Genomic DNA, 18,017 nt, shown 5'->3' on the forward strand with positions numbered 1-18,017 from the left:
AAAAAGCTGCAACGTCCATAACCTGTGACTGGATGCAATGCTGTGTTTTCCCCCTGAGTTGGAGATACTATGAGGCAATTGAGTGTGGGTTTAAGAGCTGCGTATGTGAAGCCCTGCTAAGGAGAAACACATGGTGAAGTGCAGTGCAGGGTATAGAAGAGACATCTGTTACTAATTGGAAAAAATGATTGTGTCTTACAGGCTTTTCCCTTTCCAGTCTCCACCCAGATTTTTTAAAGTCACAGGCCTAATTCCTTCATGGCTCCTAGTCCCTTTCCCTAGCTCCTACACTGCCAAACTGGTAATGGGAAGCACCAGGGCTGTGAGAAAGGAAAATGTACCCACTACTCCCCCTGCTGGAAGCATGCTGAGGTACAGGTAAATAGAATTGAGAAACGAGACACCCAAACTGAAAACACCCCTTCATTACATGTATGTTTGGATTGGGGCGGGGACACGTATCTTCACATTTCCCTGGCCCCACGGAGGGGCCGTCCAAGAACGGGCTTTCTCATTGGCCAATCTTATTTGGTCCATAAATGATGGCGTCTTCCAGATCAGGATAGGATGAAAAACATATATTTAAGCTCTACAAAACAGGTATTGCCTACCTCTGGTCTAGGGTCTGTGGGCCAAGGTTACATAAGGCTCCCTATTGGCACTGGACACTTCAGTCCCATGTGACCAGTTATTGCCGATTTGTCGGGCTGAACTCCAAAAGAGAAGCAGACAGCACCCCCGAGCACCCACTCTCAACACGGTCCCTTGAGGTAATCTGGATCAAAACTGGAAGCAGTTTGGTTTACCCTCTTAAGCACCGGTCCACTGATTTAGCTTGAGGAGACGAGTAAACAAATTCCCCAAATTAAATGCGAACCGTAGTCACAGTAGACTGGCTGCCATGGCAGCGAATTGGGAATTTAAATCAACACGACTACGTTTTTGTATCAGTCTTGAACCTCACCGGCCAGACCTCTCCGATCTCCACAGTCCCTGGCTCGGGCAGGTGCATTTGCAAGTTCACTTGAATGCGATGATGTGAAACGTCACTCAAGGACTGAAGTCCTTCAGGGGCCGTCTGTGCTTTTGGAGTCCAGCCTAGATCCAGGTGACCGAGCTGGACTGCAAAGCTGCAGTTTTAAAATCGACAACATAAGGAGCTCACGGTTCACCTCCTGCAACCACAGAGGTCAAAAACACGGACGAAAGCCCAACCCACGAGACAACATTTTCCTTGATTCTCACAATGTCCCTGAGATCACGAGTTGCAAAACTGAGGACGTGTACAAAAAAACACACGCACATTTATTATCAACAATTTATTCAACAACAAATATACCAACATACAAATATAACGCTAATACCATATTTACATTGCGACACAAAACTATTTGTGACGCTGTACTGTGAAAAATCCGACTTTTTCAGGGGATTACTGTCTTCATGGTTCTCTACGTATTCCGTTCACTTCATATCTTCCTCCCAGCTCTGCTGCTCCTCAAAGCCCTGGTCTGTGTCTCTTCCACTGTGTTACAGCGCTACCGTTCCAAGTGTCCAGTGACCCTCCCAGTACCGGCGTCTCTCCGGCTCTGCTCCGGCCTGTCAGCGGTTGCAGGATGAGGCCTGCCTCGCTCCGTTCCCTCATCGACCGTTCTACTCCCGGACCACTCTGATCAGGTAGCGGCTGGCCGCCTGGAGGTCCCACTGGTGGCGGGAAAGGATCCTGAAGCAGTCGTCACGGGAACACAGGCTCAGAGAGTAGAGCTGCTCCATCTGAAACAAGAGAGGACACGGGCTCAGAGAGTAGAGCTGCTCCATCTGAAAGGAGAGAGGACACGGGCCTCAGAGAGTAGAGCTGCTCCATCTGAAAGGAGAGAGAACGCGGGCTCAGAGAGTAGAGCTGCTCCATCTGAAAGGAGAGAAGACACAGGCTCAGAGGGTAGAGCTGCTCCACCTGAAAGGAGAGAAGACACAGGCTCAGAGGGTAGAGCTGCTCCATCTGAAACGAGAGAGGACACGGGCTCAGAGAGTAGAGCTGCTCCACCTGAAAGGAGAGAAGACACAGGCTCAGAGAGTAGAGCTGCTCCACCTGAAAGAAGAGAAGACACAGGCTCAGAGAGTAGAGCTGCTCCACCTGAAAGGAGAGAGAACGCGGACTCAGAGACTAGAGCTGCTCCTTCTGAAAGGAGAGAGAACGCGGGCTCAGAGAGTAGAGCTGCTCCATCTGAAAGGAGAGAGAACACGGGCTCAGAGACTAGAGCTGCTCCTTCTGAAAGGAGAGAGAACGCGGGCTCAGAGAGTAGAGCTGCTCCATCTGAAAGGAGGGAGAACGCGGGCTCAGAGAGTAGAGCTGCTCCTTCTAAAAAGAGAGAGAACACATAGCCTTTTATTCTCAGGTTAACCGGTGATACATAATTCATTTTAATTCATTTTCATGTGTCAAAATGTGCAGTGCATCATGAGGAGCAATCCTGTCTCACCTTCAGTTGTTGCTGGGCCTTCACAGGGTTCCAGTCATTGCGGCGCAGCGCGTTGCGAACCTCCTCATTGGTCACTCCATGCACAGCCTCCATGACCTGACCAAATCAGAAGGGAGGACCTTAGCATGTTGGACCAATCAAATAAGTGGGAAATGCCCAAACGGGTGTTTTCCGACACCTCACGAACCGGTGAACCACGCTGGTACCTGCGCCATGACCGCCGCCCTGCTGTGTTGCACCTGAGGCGGGTACCTCTCCTTCTCCCGCTCCCTCACCACTCTCTCCTTCTCCTGGTCCCTCTCCCTGTCCCCGCAGTCATCCAGCGCCGGCGTGGAACACGCCATGTGGGACATCTTGGCCAGGTTGCTGCCCCCCGCGGGCTGGGCCGCCTGCTGCTGCGGATACGGCGGAGGCCTGGTGAGGTCCGGGCCCGGGCCCGGGCCGGGCCGCCGTTCTCGGATCATCACCTGGGGCAACTTGAAGCGTTTGAGGTTGGGCAGGGGAGGGCGAGGAGGCGGGCTGACGCTGTCGTCACTGAACCTCCGGGGGTCCTGCTGAGTCGCCAGGCTGCGGGCCACCGTGGTGTTGGGCGGGGGCGCACGACGGGGGTCCGGCCGGACCCCTCCGACGAACGGAGCTCTGCCCTGGGGGCCACTCAGGACAGACTCCAGACTTCTGGTCATACCTGGGGACAGAGGGACAGATCTGTCTTTCTGCCTGTATTATAAACAAAATTGTAATGTAAAGAAATGAGTGCGTTATACAGTATATGTGTGAGTGTGTGAGTGTGTGTGTGTGTGTGGGGGGGTACAACAAAAAGGTGGCCGCAAGCCATCAAACTGTCTATTTCTCCGGCACCTTAGAGCCCTTCACAGTCACACACAAAACACACTTCCCAGCTCATCCATACATAATCAATTTTCCTGTCTGGGGGGGGGTTGGTAGACATTGTTTTAACTATGAGCCACGCGCATCTAAAATCAAATAGCTTTACCGTAATTCCTCTGTTTTTCCTAAAGCCTTCTCGAGTTAAGTCACAAGGTACAAAACGAGCATTCAGCTCCCACCGCTAAAACCACTGTAGTGTGTGATAATGCGACCAGTAACACTTGGATTGACGTTGTCGATTGTTGTCTACCCATTAAACTATTCATGCTGTGGCGTACATGACACTCCCAGCCTCTTTATATTTTCATTAAGGCTGACTGGCCATAATGACATCTGGTAGTGTCATTCGTTTTAATTGGCGGTTTTACCAGTATTCTGGGCCTGCACTTTACACTGTCAGTATGAGGTAGGGAACTGGCTTACATCCCTCCCAGCACGGGAAAATAATAATAGATTTGGATTACAGGTTAGTGGAAGCTTAACTAGTAATTATTGTAGTAGGTGAATAACTGGTTAGTAGGATCATTGTAGAAGTCATTACCTGACATTTTCATCAGGTTGGAGCCTTCCCGCTCTCGGTTTGCGGCACCATTCCTCCAGCTGACACTCCTGAAATGGATCAGAGGGACGATGACACGGTTAAACACACCGGCTCACGGGGTCTTGAGTCAAAGGTCAAGGTTCACAGACAGGCCACATTGCCACGGGTCAGGTTAACTATAGTCTGCGGCCATTGTTAAATGTCTGCAAGAGACAACCGTTTTGGAGGTAGGTGGATAACTCTCCGGGAGTACCCTCCTTCATAAAACACTGCCAATACAATAATGTTGTTGACCATGGCAACAGGCAGAAACCGAGGCCATAGTTAATCGGACCCGTCAAACCACATGCACCGCCTTACGGAAACCCAATTAAAACTGGACTGACTGTTCGATTCGCTCCGGGTTGCCGCAGCTACGGTCGGGATGGGTGTCTCCTTGCCTCCTCGTCTCTAGAGTGCCCCGCAGGGGGGGGGAGATAAGGCTGGGGGCTGCAGCGGGAAGGGGAGGGGCACCGCCGGGGACGGAGATGGCGGGGGCAGTCAAGACCGGGGGGAACCAACCCACCATCAGGGTCCTCTGGTTCTGGCCTTTCCACTCGGACTGCTCCAGACTGCAGAAAAACAGGAATTAGGTGGCCGTTTTCAGGTGGATGTAACAGAAATAATAATAGGGGCTGACTACAACTTGCCCGTACCTACATTGTAAGAATGCATTTCAAACTCCGCTCATTTGTTTTGAAAGACTCACGATGACAGACAGTGTATTGCAGATGACAGCAAACAGTGGTTTCCAACTACAGTCCTCCAGTATTTTTAACAATAAAATGTTTTTCTGCATAGAAATCTGATTCAACTTGTCAACTATCAATGAGCTGAACTGGGTATGTTCGTCTGGGGCTCCAGCTAAAATCTGGGTTCTTGGGGCTAAAGTTTGGAACCTCCTTCTGTTGCAAGGCAGGAAGGAAATTGCTCAGGGGTGTCACAACGTTTCTCACAGCTGTAATAACTGCCAAATGTGTTTTTAACATGGATTGAATAGTACTTATCTAAATCAAGGTATATTAGGGGTATTTAGTTAAGCTAGAAAAAAAATCTTTACACAGTGCTCAGCAAAATGTGAAACACCATTACTGTGGATGAACTCTGCCAAATGCATAATGTCAGCCAAGTAAAAAAAATACTTGAGTAATTATGGTGGTGGTGATGGTGAATCCAAATCATAGCTCTTCTCGAGAATTACCAGAAACAGGCAAGAATGTGCGGATCAGGGTTTAAAGTCTAAGTAGTAATTCCGTTCAAAGGAGAAGGAACTTGTTCACCCCCCCCTCCCCCTTCTCACCCATGGTCTATGACGGTCACTATGTCATTGGACAGGAGGGCGAGTTTCCTAGGCTCTGCAAAGTCCCTTAAAGCCCGAACCTCCTTGGGCTGAGCCTAGACAAAGAGGGACGACACATCAGGACCATTCTTAGTGAATACGGCCGGTGGTTTGGTCACTGGCAACGTGGTTAGAAAGTAAACATTACAAGGAATCGCATGTGTAGAGCTTATTGTTAAGCGAGTGTGTGAATGTTAGCATGTGTTTATAATAAACGGAGTGTCTGTGGGTCTGACGATCTTGGACTTTGCCTCCTAACAGCGTCTGTGCATGTGATTCCCTGCATTACGCACAGAAAACTGGCCAGCGGTGCTGACAAAGTTCAAAGCGGAGTCTTCAAGTTCACGTGATGACAGTATTCAAGATAACAAAACGTACTATAAGAGCATAGTAGGCTGTAACGTTACTGTAAGCCAAAGAGGAGCATGAGATTTTAGGATGACTGAAATCAAATGATCACATTTAGGTTGCCAAAACTATGCCTAATATACAGTGGATATAAAAAAAGTCTACACACCCCTGTTAAAATGCCAGGTTTTCATGTCAGAACTTTTCCACTTTTAATCTGACCTATAATGTGAATAATTCAATTGAAAAACAAACTGAAATCTTCTAAGGGGAACATTTTAAATTAAAACCTACAATAAACTGGGGATGTGGCTGTGTTCAGAATTAACCAAACCCATTCAAACCCATGTTAAATAGAAGTCATTAAACACCTGCCATAATTTGAAAGTGACTCTGATTAATCACAAATAAAGTTCAGCTGTTCTAGTAGGATTTTCTTGACATTTTCTTAGTTGCATCTCAGAACAAAGGTCCACAGAGAGCTTCCAAAGCATCAGAGGGATCTCATTGTTGAAAGATATCAGTCAGGAGAAGGGTACAAAATAATGTCCAAAGCATTAGATATACCATGGAACACAGTGAAGACAGTCAACATCAAGTGGAGAAAATATGGCACAACAGAGACATTACCAAGAACTGGACATCCCTCCAAAATTGATGAAAAGACAAAAAGAAATATGGTCAGGGAGGCTTCCAAGAGGCCTACAGCAACATTAAAGGAGCTGCAGGAATTTATGTCAAGTACTGGCAGTGCGCTACATGTGACAGCAATGTCAAAAAGACAGAAGCCTTTTCTTACAAAGAAAAACATGCAAGCCCGGCTGAAGTTTGCGAAACCAACATCAAGTCTCCCAAAAGCATGTAGAAAAATGTGTTATGGTCTGATGAAACCAAGGTTGACCTTTTTGGCCAGAATTCCAAAAGGCATGTTAGGCACAAAAACAACACCTAAAGAACATACCCAAAGTGAAACATGGTGGTGGCAGCCTCGTGCTTGGGGGCTGTTTTTCTTCAGCTGGAACCGGGGCCTTAGTCAGGGTGGAGGGAATTATGAACAGTATCAAATACCAGGGAATTTGGGCACAAAACCTTCATGCGTCCGTTAAAAAGCTGAAGATTAAGTTCACCTTTCAGCATGACAACGACCCAAAGCATGACCCAGCCATAGCCCAGACATGAATCCAATTGAACATCTGTGGGGTGATCTGAAGAGGGCTGTGCACAGAAGATGTCCTCACAATCTGACAGATTTGGAGCGCTTTTGCAAAGAAGAGTGGGCAAATATTGCCATGTCGCATCGCATCATCTTCCGCTTAATCCGGGGCCGGGTCGCGGGGGCAGCAGTCTAAGCAGGGATGCCCAGACTTCCCTCTCCCCAGACACTTCCTCCAGCTCTTCCGGGGGGACACCGAGGCGTTCCCAGGCCAGCCGGGAGACATAGTCCCTCCAGCGTGTCCTAGGTCTTCCCCGGGGTCTCTTCCCGGTGGGACGGGACCGGAACACCTTCCCAGGAAGGCGTCCCGGAGGCATCCGAAACAGATGCCCAAGCCACCTCAGCTGACCCCTCTCGATGTGGAGGAGCAGCGGCTCTACTCTGAGCTCCTCCCGGGTGACCGAGCTTCTCACCCTATCTCTAAGGGATCGCCCAGCCACCCTGCGGAGAAAGCTCATTTCGGCCGCCTGTATCCGGGATCTTGTCCTTTCGGTCATGACCCAAAGCTCATGACCATAGGTGAGAGTAGGAACGTAGATTGACCGGTAAATCGAGAGCTTCGCCTTACGGCTCAGCTCTTTCTTCACCACGACAGACCGATACATCGACCGCATTACTGCAGAAGCTGCACCGATCCGTCTGTCAATCTCCCGTTCCATCCTTCCCTCACTCGTGAACAAGACCCCTAGATACTTAAACTCCTCCACTTGAGGCAGGCACTCTCCACCAACCTGAAGTGGGCAAGCCACCCTTTTCCGACTGATGACCATGGCCTCGGATTTGGAGGTACTGATTTTCATCCCCACCGCTTCACACTCGGCTGCAAACCGTCCAAGTGCATGCTGAAGGTCCTGGCTTGAAGGGGCCAACACGACAACATCATCCGCAAAGAGCAGAGACGAAATCGTGTGGTCCCCAAACCTGACACCCTCCGGCCCCTGGCTGCGCCTAGAAATTCTGTCCATAAAAATTACGAACAGAACCGGTGACAAAGGGCAGCCCTGCCGGAGTCCAACATGCACAGGGAACAAGTCTGACTTACTGCCGGCAATGCGGACCAAGCTCCTGCTTCGGTCGTACAGGGACCTGACAGCCCTTAGCAAAGGACCCAGGACCCCATATTCCCGAAGCACCCTCCACAGGATGCCACGAGGGACACAGTCGAATGCCTTCTCCAAATCCACAAAACACATGTGGACTGGTTGGGCAAACTCCCATGAACCCTCCATCACCCTGTAGAGGGTATAGAGCTGGTCCAGTGTTCCGCGGCCTGGACGAAAACCACACTGTTCCTCCTGAATCCGAGGTTCTACTATCGGCCGTATTCTCCTCTCCAGAACCCTGGCATAGACTTTCCCGGGGAGGCTGAGAAGTGTGATCCCCCTATAGTTGGAACACACCCTCCGGTCCCCCTTCTTATAAAGAGGGACCACCACCCCGGTCTGCCATCCCAGAGGCACTGTCCCCGACTGCCACGCGATGTTGCACAGGCGTGTCAGCCAAGACAGCCCCACAACATCCAGAGACTTGAGGTACTCAGGGCGGATCTCATCCACCCCCGGTGCCTTGCCACCGAGGAGTTTCTTAACCACCTCGGTGACTTCAGCCCGGGTGATGGACGAGTCCACCTCTGAGCCCTCATCCTCTGCTTCCTCAATGGAAGACGTGACGGCGGGATTGAGGAGATCCTCGAAGTATTCCTTCCACCGCCCGACGACATCCTCAGTTGAGGTCAACAGCTGCCCACCTCTACTGTAAACAGCGTTGGTAGGGCACTGTTTCCCTCTCCTGAGGCGCCGGATGGTTTGCCAGAATCTCTTCGAGGCCAGCCGATAGTCCTTCTCCATGGCCTCACCGAACTCCTCCCAGGCCCGAGTTTTTGCCTCCACAACCACCCGGGTTGCCATGTGTGCCATGCTAATAAACTCCTACCCAAAAAGACTGGGTGCTGTAATAAAATCAAAAGGTGTTTCAAATAAGTATTAGTTTAAGGGTGTGCACACTTATGCAATCAGGTTGAGAGTTTTCTATTTTTCCCCCCCCTCAAATATTTCAGTTTGTTTTACAATTGAATAGTTCATGTTATAGGTCACATTAAAGGTGGAAAAAGTTCTGACATGATTTATCTTTGTCTCATTCCTTTACATCACAAGAACCTGGCATTTTAACAGGGGATTTGTAGACTTTTTATGTCCACTGTACATCTGTACTGTACTGTGTTTATTAAATGATAATCTATTTGTTTTCATCAATTATCTACATGAGCCTCCTTTGGCCACTGATAAGAGTGTGTTGGGAAACTCATTTGACAGTACTTACATAGCAGCGTTTCCTCATGTTTCTTGTTTATGTATAGCTAATGTGAGCGTGTGGGCAGCCTGGCGACTTCGTGGGACCAGTGGACAACCCCTGCCTAGCTGGTGAGTATGGGCAGAGCACAATCGATTGCACCTGTTGTTAATTATGTCTCTGCCCTTAAAACCAGGCCTGGCTGAGTCATTTTCGGATTCCAGCCACAAAGGACATCCAGTACAGAGGAGCAATGTGAACACCAGAACCCAGAGAGAGTATGGTGGTCGGCGAGCCCCCTCATCACCAGCGGAGCTTAGGTTACAGTTAGCTCCTAATTTGCTACATTGAAGATCGCGGTCCTATAGTGTTGTACAACCCACAGACGTTCAGATATTGCAATCTTGATTTTGTATGTACTACTGCCATGAAGGACATTGTTCCAAGGGACTGAGATATTCCCCATTAAAACAAATAATCTCATCCCATCCGTCTATCAGTTTGCATTGACTTGTAGTCTCCTCAGATTCGCAGTACTAACCCCATACCCTAAACAAGCTAAAACTATTCCAGTCTGGCTCGTTAAGGGAAGACGAGGAGGAGACTAGTTGTGCAATTGTTTTCAGGGCTGGTTCTGGGCATAAACAACATAAGGCTCAGAGAGGTTGGATTCTCACCTCTGCTACCAGGGTGGTGAGCTGGGAGAAATTGGGTCGGTCGGCGGGGTTGCAGGCCCAACACCTCCTCATTATGGAGTAGAGCTCCTGAGGACAGTCGGCTGGTCTCTCCATGCGCTCTCCCTCCCGCTCCACCCTCCACAGGATCTGACAAAGAGAGAGACACGGGGCATGATTATTGGTAAACGTGTAGTAAGGTTGAGATGCGGAACACATTTGTAATTGCACGTAAGTAGCCATGACGACTGTACCGTTTGGGACCAGGGTTAGGTTGTGCAGATGCTTGGAGCAAGGTAAGAGGCACTGCTCTGCTGAAAGTACCTTTGACAAAAACTCAAATTCTTGATTTCTAAACCCCCCCCCCCCCCCCCCCCCCCCACACACACACAGTACCTGTCTGGCAGACAGCCCCAGCCAAGGCTCCTCACAGAAGGTGAACATCTCCCAGAGAAGGACCCCGAACATCCACACGTCTGAGGAGTGTGTGAAGGAACCCACTCGTAGGCTCTCCGGGGCACACCTGAAATGTGCGAAGGAGGGCATGCAGGAACGAACGAAATCACTACCGACTGCCAAACCATTCAACGACAACACCCACAGACTACCTGACGGCGGCTGTTCGGCTCACCAGGCGAAGGGGATGCGTTTGTGGGCCGTCATCACGTAGTGGTCCGTCTCCTGGCTCAGGCCCCTCATCAGACCGAAGTCCCCGATCTTCACCATCTCCCTGGAGGCCAGCAGAACGTTCCGGGCAGCCAGGTCCCTGTGGATGAACCTGGGGAAACGCAGGCACCGGCTATGAGTGATGAGGATGTGACGTCACCGGTCAGACGACCCCGCCTCCGACCAGCGCATGAAACAACGGGGCCTCTGAAATCAAATAAGCGCTTATGCCTCACCGGCGTCCCTCCAGGTACTCCATGCCCGCTGTGATCTGGGTGGCGAACAGCCAGAGGCGTGTCAGGGGGTACTCGTACTTGCGGGCACGCAGCGTGTCATACAGGGAGCCCAGCGGCGCCAGTTCCGTCACCTGGGAGAGGAAAGGTTGCAGTTGTGTCAGCCAAAATGGGGCGACATTTTATGGAGGCTAGGGTGTCCTCGTTTTTCTGGAATATTAAAATGCATTTCTGTAGATTCTTGACAAATACATGATTTCAAAGCATTTTGTTTTCAGTGTATTTTGTTAAAGTAGGTTACCTTGGTCTGTGAAGCCTACATAACATAGCATTGACTAACATAACAGTAAGTTACACAGCATTGACTAACATAATAGCAAATAACCTAGCATTGACTAAAATAACGTAAATATCATTGACTAACATAACTACATAACATAGCATGACTGAAAATTACATAGCATTGACTAACATAGCATGAGTGTAAATAACATTGCACTGACTAACATAACATGACTGAAAATTACATAGCAATGACTAACATAGCATGACTGTAAATAACATAGCATGACTGTAAATAACATAGCATGACTGTAAATAACATAGCATGACTGTAAATAACATAGCATGACTGCAAATAACAGCATTCTCACCATCTTGAGAGGCTGCGTGAGCACCACTCCATAGAGGCGGATGATATTAGGATGGTCTAGAGACTGCATGGTTGTCACCTCCAGGAGGAAGTCCGTCAAGGTGTCATTCTGTCTGGACATGGAATTCCTCAGAGACTTCACCGCCACCGGCAGCTGTCTCGGCAACAGAAAAGAAGGGCGAGGATGGATTAGCGACATTTAGGGAGAGATAATAACGTAATTTTCACTGATGTGCTGTAACTCATTTTCCCCTCCGATTTCTGCTACGCAATTTATATAGACTCAATATCAAGATGTCCGGCTCTGTCTCATTCAAAACTGGCCCACTACTGCTGGCTACACCAAAAAAAAATATCGACTCACCACTTTCCCGTTGGGCGTCTGCCACTCTCCCCTCCTCACCACGCCGAAGGATCCTGAACCCAGCTTCTCCCCCAGGGACAGCTCACTGTCCTGGATCAGACAGGTGAGGGCCCGGCCCCCTGTCTCCTGGCTCTGCCCCAGCCCACTGCCCCACTGGTCACCTCCCTGGAAGAAACGTTTAAAAGAATCTCTTTTCCTTTACATCTCACAAATCGTACATTCTGGGAAGAATTGTACGTGGTGGCTTACCTTGGCCATCCCCGACTTTGCCGTCGCTGCGTTCTTGTGGCGTTTCACAGCATCCCATAACCTTCTCTGTCCTGCATTTGGCCACAGACCATACAATGAAGTATACTATCTATCAGTATAGTATAAGAAAACTATCAGTCCAGACAGATCAACACTAATTACACACTTTTATTCCACTGGTAGTTCCAGAATGGAGTAGCACAGCTTGCCAAACTCTGATATAAACATTCAGGATGAAAACGGGGGGGGGGGGGGAGGGGGGGGGGGGGACTGACCCGGTCTGCTGATCCCGATTTGCTCCAGGTCAGACTCCTTGACGTAGGCAAAGTGCTCAAACCGGGTGATGTTAAGTCCATCTCGGACATGCATGTAGAACTTCTCCAGCTGGACCTCAGCCAGAAGCTGGTACAGCCACTGAGTGTCCGGGTCCATCAGCATGACCCTGCCGACAGAAAACACTAGCGGGTCAAAGGATCAGATGAAGGTAGGGGAAACATTAGCATGACGATAAATCTCTCCAGTGACAAAGTAATTTCTGTTTGAACTAGCATAACGATTCCTCTCTCCATTATCAAAGTAATTTCTAACTAATTAACAGGGGTTCCATTACTTTCACAAGCCCAGTCGGGGATCACTTCATGCCGAGCCAATTCCAAGAGACAGCGCAAGTACTGCATTTGCTACATCCCAGGCCAGAACCTACATCAATTCAACATGCCATAATTCAATTTACAATTCACTTTTGTTGTTTAGTGGACAGGACAGGAGAAAATCAAAAGGATTTAACCAAAGGACACAGAGACTTCTCTAAGCCTCAATTCAATAACCAGCCAGCCTGTTTCAGTAACTATGTTCACAGTTCAAACACAGGCCTGATTTGGTTGCTATGGACTACCAAGAAGAACTGAAGAATAATAAGTCAGGACTGTCTGAGAGGGAGGAGCGTCAGAGCTTTCAATGCCAGCCAAACATTTAACACAGCCTTGTTCTTTATCTACTATAAAACATCAAAAACCTGGCAAAAAATTCTACCTGGCACCAAAGTTAAAATGTCAGCTGAATCATGTTAGTTATGTAACATTTCTGTGGGGTGAATCCTGGCACCCTGAGAACATGGGAGGAATTCACATGAACAAAGAGCCAGTAACAGCACCAGACATAGGAACATGGCCAATGAGGGGAACATTCCTCCTCGTCAAGGATTGAGGAGACGAATGAACAGATGTGAGGATAAGAAGACACGGAATGACAGGAAACAAAGACACATGTGTATTAGAAGGCCAAGAGAAAAGGGAGACCGGATCAAAGGGCAACAGGAGTTTTAGTTAGCAGTATACAGACTGATTGGTGTTAAACAGCACCCACGCTCTTTCAACGAACCCTACAGGCCTCAACTTCATAAACAGACATCTGAACGGATGTTTTACCTGTATAACCAGATCTGTCGCACATAATAACGGATCCGGCCTTCTTTAGACCGCTAGAGAATAAGTACAATATAAGCTTTCGTGCATGTCTGGTTCATGTTCTACTCATTAAGTGAACTCACAGTCTTTACATTGGTGAGGTTTGTCTTCCTGCCTCTGAAAACTTGTCTCGCTGTGCCCTCCATAAACTTATTCAGTTAGGTCAAAATAGTCATTTCTACCGAATACTCAAAGCACACGGAAATACATTCAAAAGATGAATAAGACGCAAAAGTACAGACTGTCACCTTTTATTTCTGTCTGTTACAACATGTGTTTTACCGACTAAGAATAACAGCACTGTCTGGGTTCCAACTCCCCATTTCATACAAGTATAAGAATTGAGTCAATTCAACTTAAATCAAAAGTGTCAAGTATAAAAGCTTGAATTTGGCTGCAAATCCTTTGCATATAATAACTGCAGTGCCTTCACAAAATGGGGGGGGGGGGGGGGGGGTCACTCTGGCAGCGCTGTTATTCTTAGTTGGTACAACATAAATGAAATAAAAGGTGACATCCTGTACTCCTGCCTCATAGTCATCTAACCATATCCCCATATGTCTTGAGTGTACGGCAAACATTTTGACTTTACTGTCCCAATACTCATGGGGGGTACTGCATATAGGCCTATCTGCTGCAAAATCTCCCCATCCCATTTTAAAATTGGCATATCTACATTTATCATGCTTACATTTTACCTAACACAAGTTTCTCAACATCATGTAAAAATGTGTGGTCTTAAACTAGGCAACACCAGATGAATACGACCAATCATTGTCCAGTACGGTCTGTGGACTGCAGGGGGAAGGTCGACAGGGGCACCAGCGGCTACTTAATCTATGCACAGTTCCACATCTATTTTCTGGATAAGGGCAGACTAAAGCCAGATGTGCAGCCACAGTTTTAGTCCATGAACTACTGGACGCCCACTTGCCCACCAACGGTGAATACACGGTGTAGTGATCCGCAAGAGTCTCTCACAGATACAAGGGGAAATCAGCTCACTGTTTGTCGTTTCCAAATATATATATTCTGGGGACGCTGTTGTCGTTCAACTCCTGTGACACGTTTTCGACGCGCATAGTAGTCTATGGCCTCATCGCCCTCTCATCATCGCAAAGGACTTCGATCCAGTAGGACTCCCAACCGAGTACTCCAAACTGAGTCCGCCAACAAATAGTCTGCCGCTGTAATTATGCACGTCATTTTCTCTCCTCTGTCATTTTGTAGACTTCCTTTCCAGAGAATTGCCACCATGAAACAACCACAGGGTTAGAGGCAGAGAGCAGGGTGTGAGTCAGAGGCCTTTGACATTCCTGCGCCAGGTATTCTGGGATCTCCAAACCAGTTCTCTCGCATACTTACAATGTCTGACCTACGCAACAGAAAATGACAATGAGTCCAAACTAGTGACGGGTACCTGAAGCGAGAAGTGCCTAATTCACCTGGATGTTGTTTTTAACAGGCCGTCAATCTGCTTATTTCGGTTGTATGAAAGTAGGACCCAGTGGAAAACAAGCGGAGACAGGTATCGAACCCTGGTATCCAGCGTGGGAGCCATTTAAGCGGATGGTCACCGCTGCACCAAGTCGCCACACTGAATCACCTGATTGTGTTTTTTTTTACCTATGACAAATCATCCCCACACAAGACATTTCACACAGAAAGCCAGACAGGAACAGACACAACAAGGGGCTAGCCCGAACAGGTGCTTATTCTTGTCAAAACAGATTCACACGGACAACTCCCAAAAACCCATAACCAACTATCACGACTGACACACCTCTGGGCTAAATCCACAGTGAAGACACATGAGTAACCAAACGCGGAGGTCATTTCTCACGAATGCCATCAAATAAGGGTCATTTGGCTTCACGTTAATCGTTAACCCACTCAGCCGCTAAACAATCTCAGGAGGCAACTAATGAGTGCGTGTGTGGTGGGACGTTGGGAGCCAGGCAAATTGGTTTTACCTTGTGACTTAGCAACCGTGCATAAAGCATGCATGTAGTCAGTAGCTAGGATACCTTGTAGCCTAGCAGTATTTGAAAGGTCTGAGCCCATTTGACCCGAACAGGTTCTTGCGACAGAGAGCACATGGTCTGAATGATGCACCGAGTCATAACACAACCAGCGCTGTCATCAACTGGTCAACAATGGGAGTGCCTTTACACAATCGCTGACTACGGTGACGTTGCTTTGAAGCTGGGGCGAGTCATTCGTTGATATGGCACTTTCCTGGGTATCCACTCTAACACTAATCACTCCCGGCCAAGGCAGAGGTATTTGCTTATAGTCCTGGGAAATAAGTTTGTTCGTTCCTAAAGACAAATCAATGCTCAGCGTTTAGAAGAACAAAACTAAAAAGGCTATTTGCTGCCATTTTCAAAGGGAATTTATCCTCAGTAGGGCTCGCATGTATTTCAAAATGAAGGGTGCGGATTAAACTTTTTCTTTGTCTTTAGACAAAACTAAAGATCCAGAGATACATGCAACTTCACTGCAAAAATACTGTAGTAAAACTGCCTGTCAGTGTGTTTTCACACCATCTGCTCTTAAATGAGTTCACTGTAGGCTGGACAGAGAGCACTGCACGTTTTGCATTTGACTGCAGACAACAGGTTTCTTCAACAAATGTAACACTGCTTGCTAATTTATTTTATTTTTTTCAACAGGCAGTCATATTATCTAACATTATATATCATTGGTTTGTGTGTTTCTGGGTGGATTGAAGGTTCTCATTACTGAAACTGACCTCAAATACACATTAGAGTGATAAGAGGCCCATAGCTGTGTAAAATGTTTTTTTGGCATTTTGAGCTATCATGAGAGTCAGCGAATGACTCACTACTTAATGAAGGCATGTCATGTCTCCATTTCCTTACTGTAGCCTACTGCCTACAGAGGGTCATCGGCTGTCTGCCCTCCATTCAGGCCCTACACGACTACAGGGCAAGAAAGCAGCCAGACAGGCACGTTTTCCACAGACACTCACTATCCCAAAAACGTGAACACACAGAAATCAAGCCACTAGAATGGTTTAGTAGGACCGTGCCAAACAAAGCCTCAAACTGTTAACGGTTTGATTAACAGGGGCACCACACAGCTTCACAAAATTATGCTCATCCTTCTGTATTTAAATAGATACAAATACTGGAAGACAAGATCCGTAAATGCTTGGATGTCACTTTTCCAGTGGCAAACTCTTTTTTTGAAAAAAAAATGTATCTGCAACAACGGCATTCATTTACAGCATTACAATTGTCATTACGATAGGATTTCTCAATTATTTAAAAAAAGAACAATATACAGTCTAATTAATTTGGTTAACTAACTTCATAGGCATTGGAGCCATCCGGAACAAGAACAACAACGCCTCTAATTCGAATATGCCAATTAAAATCCCATTACCATATATTTCTCTACTGTGTTATCCATGAACTAGCCTAACTCTTGTTCTGTCAAAAGTTCCACCGGGTTTAATATTACATAATTAAAGCAGAGTGCGCAACAGTCACATCAATCAAGCTACAGGTGTACGACAATGGATAACTGAAGTCTAGTCGTTCTGGAACGCATTCTTTCAGAATTCAGCATTCTGAATTCAGGATTTACCATAGGTAAAGTGAGCCCAAAGTTCAGTCAACATAGATTATTGCTAAACACTTACCGTCAAATAAAATGACGAGCTTGCTTTTGTATGAACCAAGTTTTCGATTATGTGCATAAACAAAATGTATTCCCCATAGACCTAAGGATATTCCATATCACACGCCATATTGTTTTCGTTAATTTCGTGAAACAATCATAGTTTTATTAGAGTTTGTTGGTGGTTTAATTGCATAACCCTCTTCAACCGATGACTAAAACAACTTTTTAGCAACAGCAAACACGTTGTTCAGTTAACCTGTCCCCGGTGTTATCCGGGTATTCCCTCAGCCTTTTCCTGCTATTTTCACTCCACCCATTTCATGTTTACACCTGTGTGATAGTAGCCTAGCCACTGCCTAAACATAATACATTTTTTACTTTACGATACATTCATGTGTTGGAAACGTATTGTTATTATCGAAACCATTTAGGCATGAACAATCACAAACGATTAACAATCCTTTCCCTACCAATAACATTCTTCATAACTTGAAAACTCATTAGTATTCATATATGCATTAATTTCAAGCGTATGCCTACTTTATTGGACAGGAGAGTGGGAAAAGAGATGTTTTTTCTTGAAAGAACAGTGGGATTGGAACCCTTCGTTAATACAAGTTGCATTTTAGCCCACTAGACCACCTTCGGATACTGATTTTAACTGCATGTCTACAGAGGACAGAGGGCCCTGAATGTGGACATCGTAAATTCAGGAGATGAAGCTGAAAATCTGGTTAAATAATATCAAACAGTGACACATGACTATTCAGTTCCATCCATAACAGTCTCGGAGTACTTGTATGAACGTTTACCTTTTCCTTGTTTTGTTTTCAATGATGCCAAAACCTGCCCGCAGCTGTGAGTCAGAGTACAGTGACAACTACATCTCTCTCGTTCTCTCTTCGCTGTCTCTCCCTCTCTCAGT

General features: G+C 47.2%; 1 protein-coding gene across 6 annotated transcripts; it reads right to left on the bottom strand.

Annotated features, from left to right (window-relative positions):
- Positions 1 to 1,300: 1,300 nt before the first annotated feature.
- On the bottom strand, positions 1,301 to 18,017 carry tnk1 (tyrosine kinase, non-receptor, 1). 6 transcript variants are annotated; one of them, XM_034290851.1, is made up of 15 exons: positions 17,905 to 18,017; positions 12,251 to 12,417; positions 11,976 to 12,046; positions 11,727 to 11,891; positions 11,364 to 11,516; positions 10,714 to 10,844; positions 10,443 to 10,589; positions 10,208 to 10,334; positions 9,815 to 9,961; positions 5,249 to 5,343; positions 4,296 to 4,520; positions 3,910 to 3,977; positions 2,687 to 3,165; positions 2,481 to 2,576; positions 1,301 to 1,773 (listed from the first exon to the last, which is right to left on the bottom strand). In XM_034290851.1, exons 2-15 carry the CDS (start codon positions 12,411 to 12,413, stop codon positions 1,654 to 1,656), a joined length of 2,187 nt encoding a protein of 728 aa, XP_034146742.1. In that variant the 5' UTR covers positions 12,414 to 12,417; positions 17,905 to 18,017; the 3' UTR covers positions 1,301 to 1,653. The 6 variants fall into 6 exon arrangements, with proteins under 6 accessions (XP_034146742.1, XP_034146741.1, XP_034146743.1 ...); XM_034290850.1 differs by lacking the exon at positions 17,905 to 18,017 and adding an exon at positions 17,112 to 17,385; XM_034290852.1 differs by lacking the exon at positions 17,905 to 18,017 and adding an exon at positions 16,853 to 17,075.

The sequence above is a fragment of the Esox lucius genome, chromosome 24, assembly GCF_011004845.1.
Source record: "Esox lucius isolate fEsoLuc1 chromosome 24, fEsoLuc1.pri, whole genome shotgun sequence".
In the NCBI taxonomy this organism is placed as follows: Eukaryota; Metazoa; Chordata; class Actinopteri; order Esociformes; family Esocidae; genus Esox; species Esox lucius.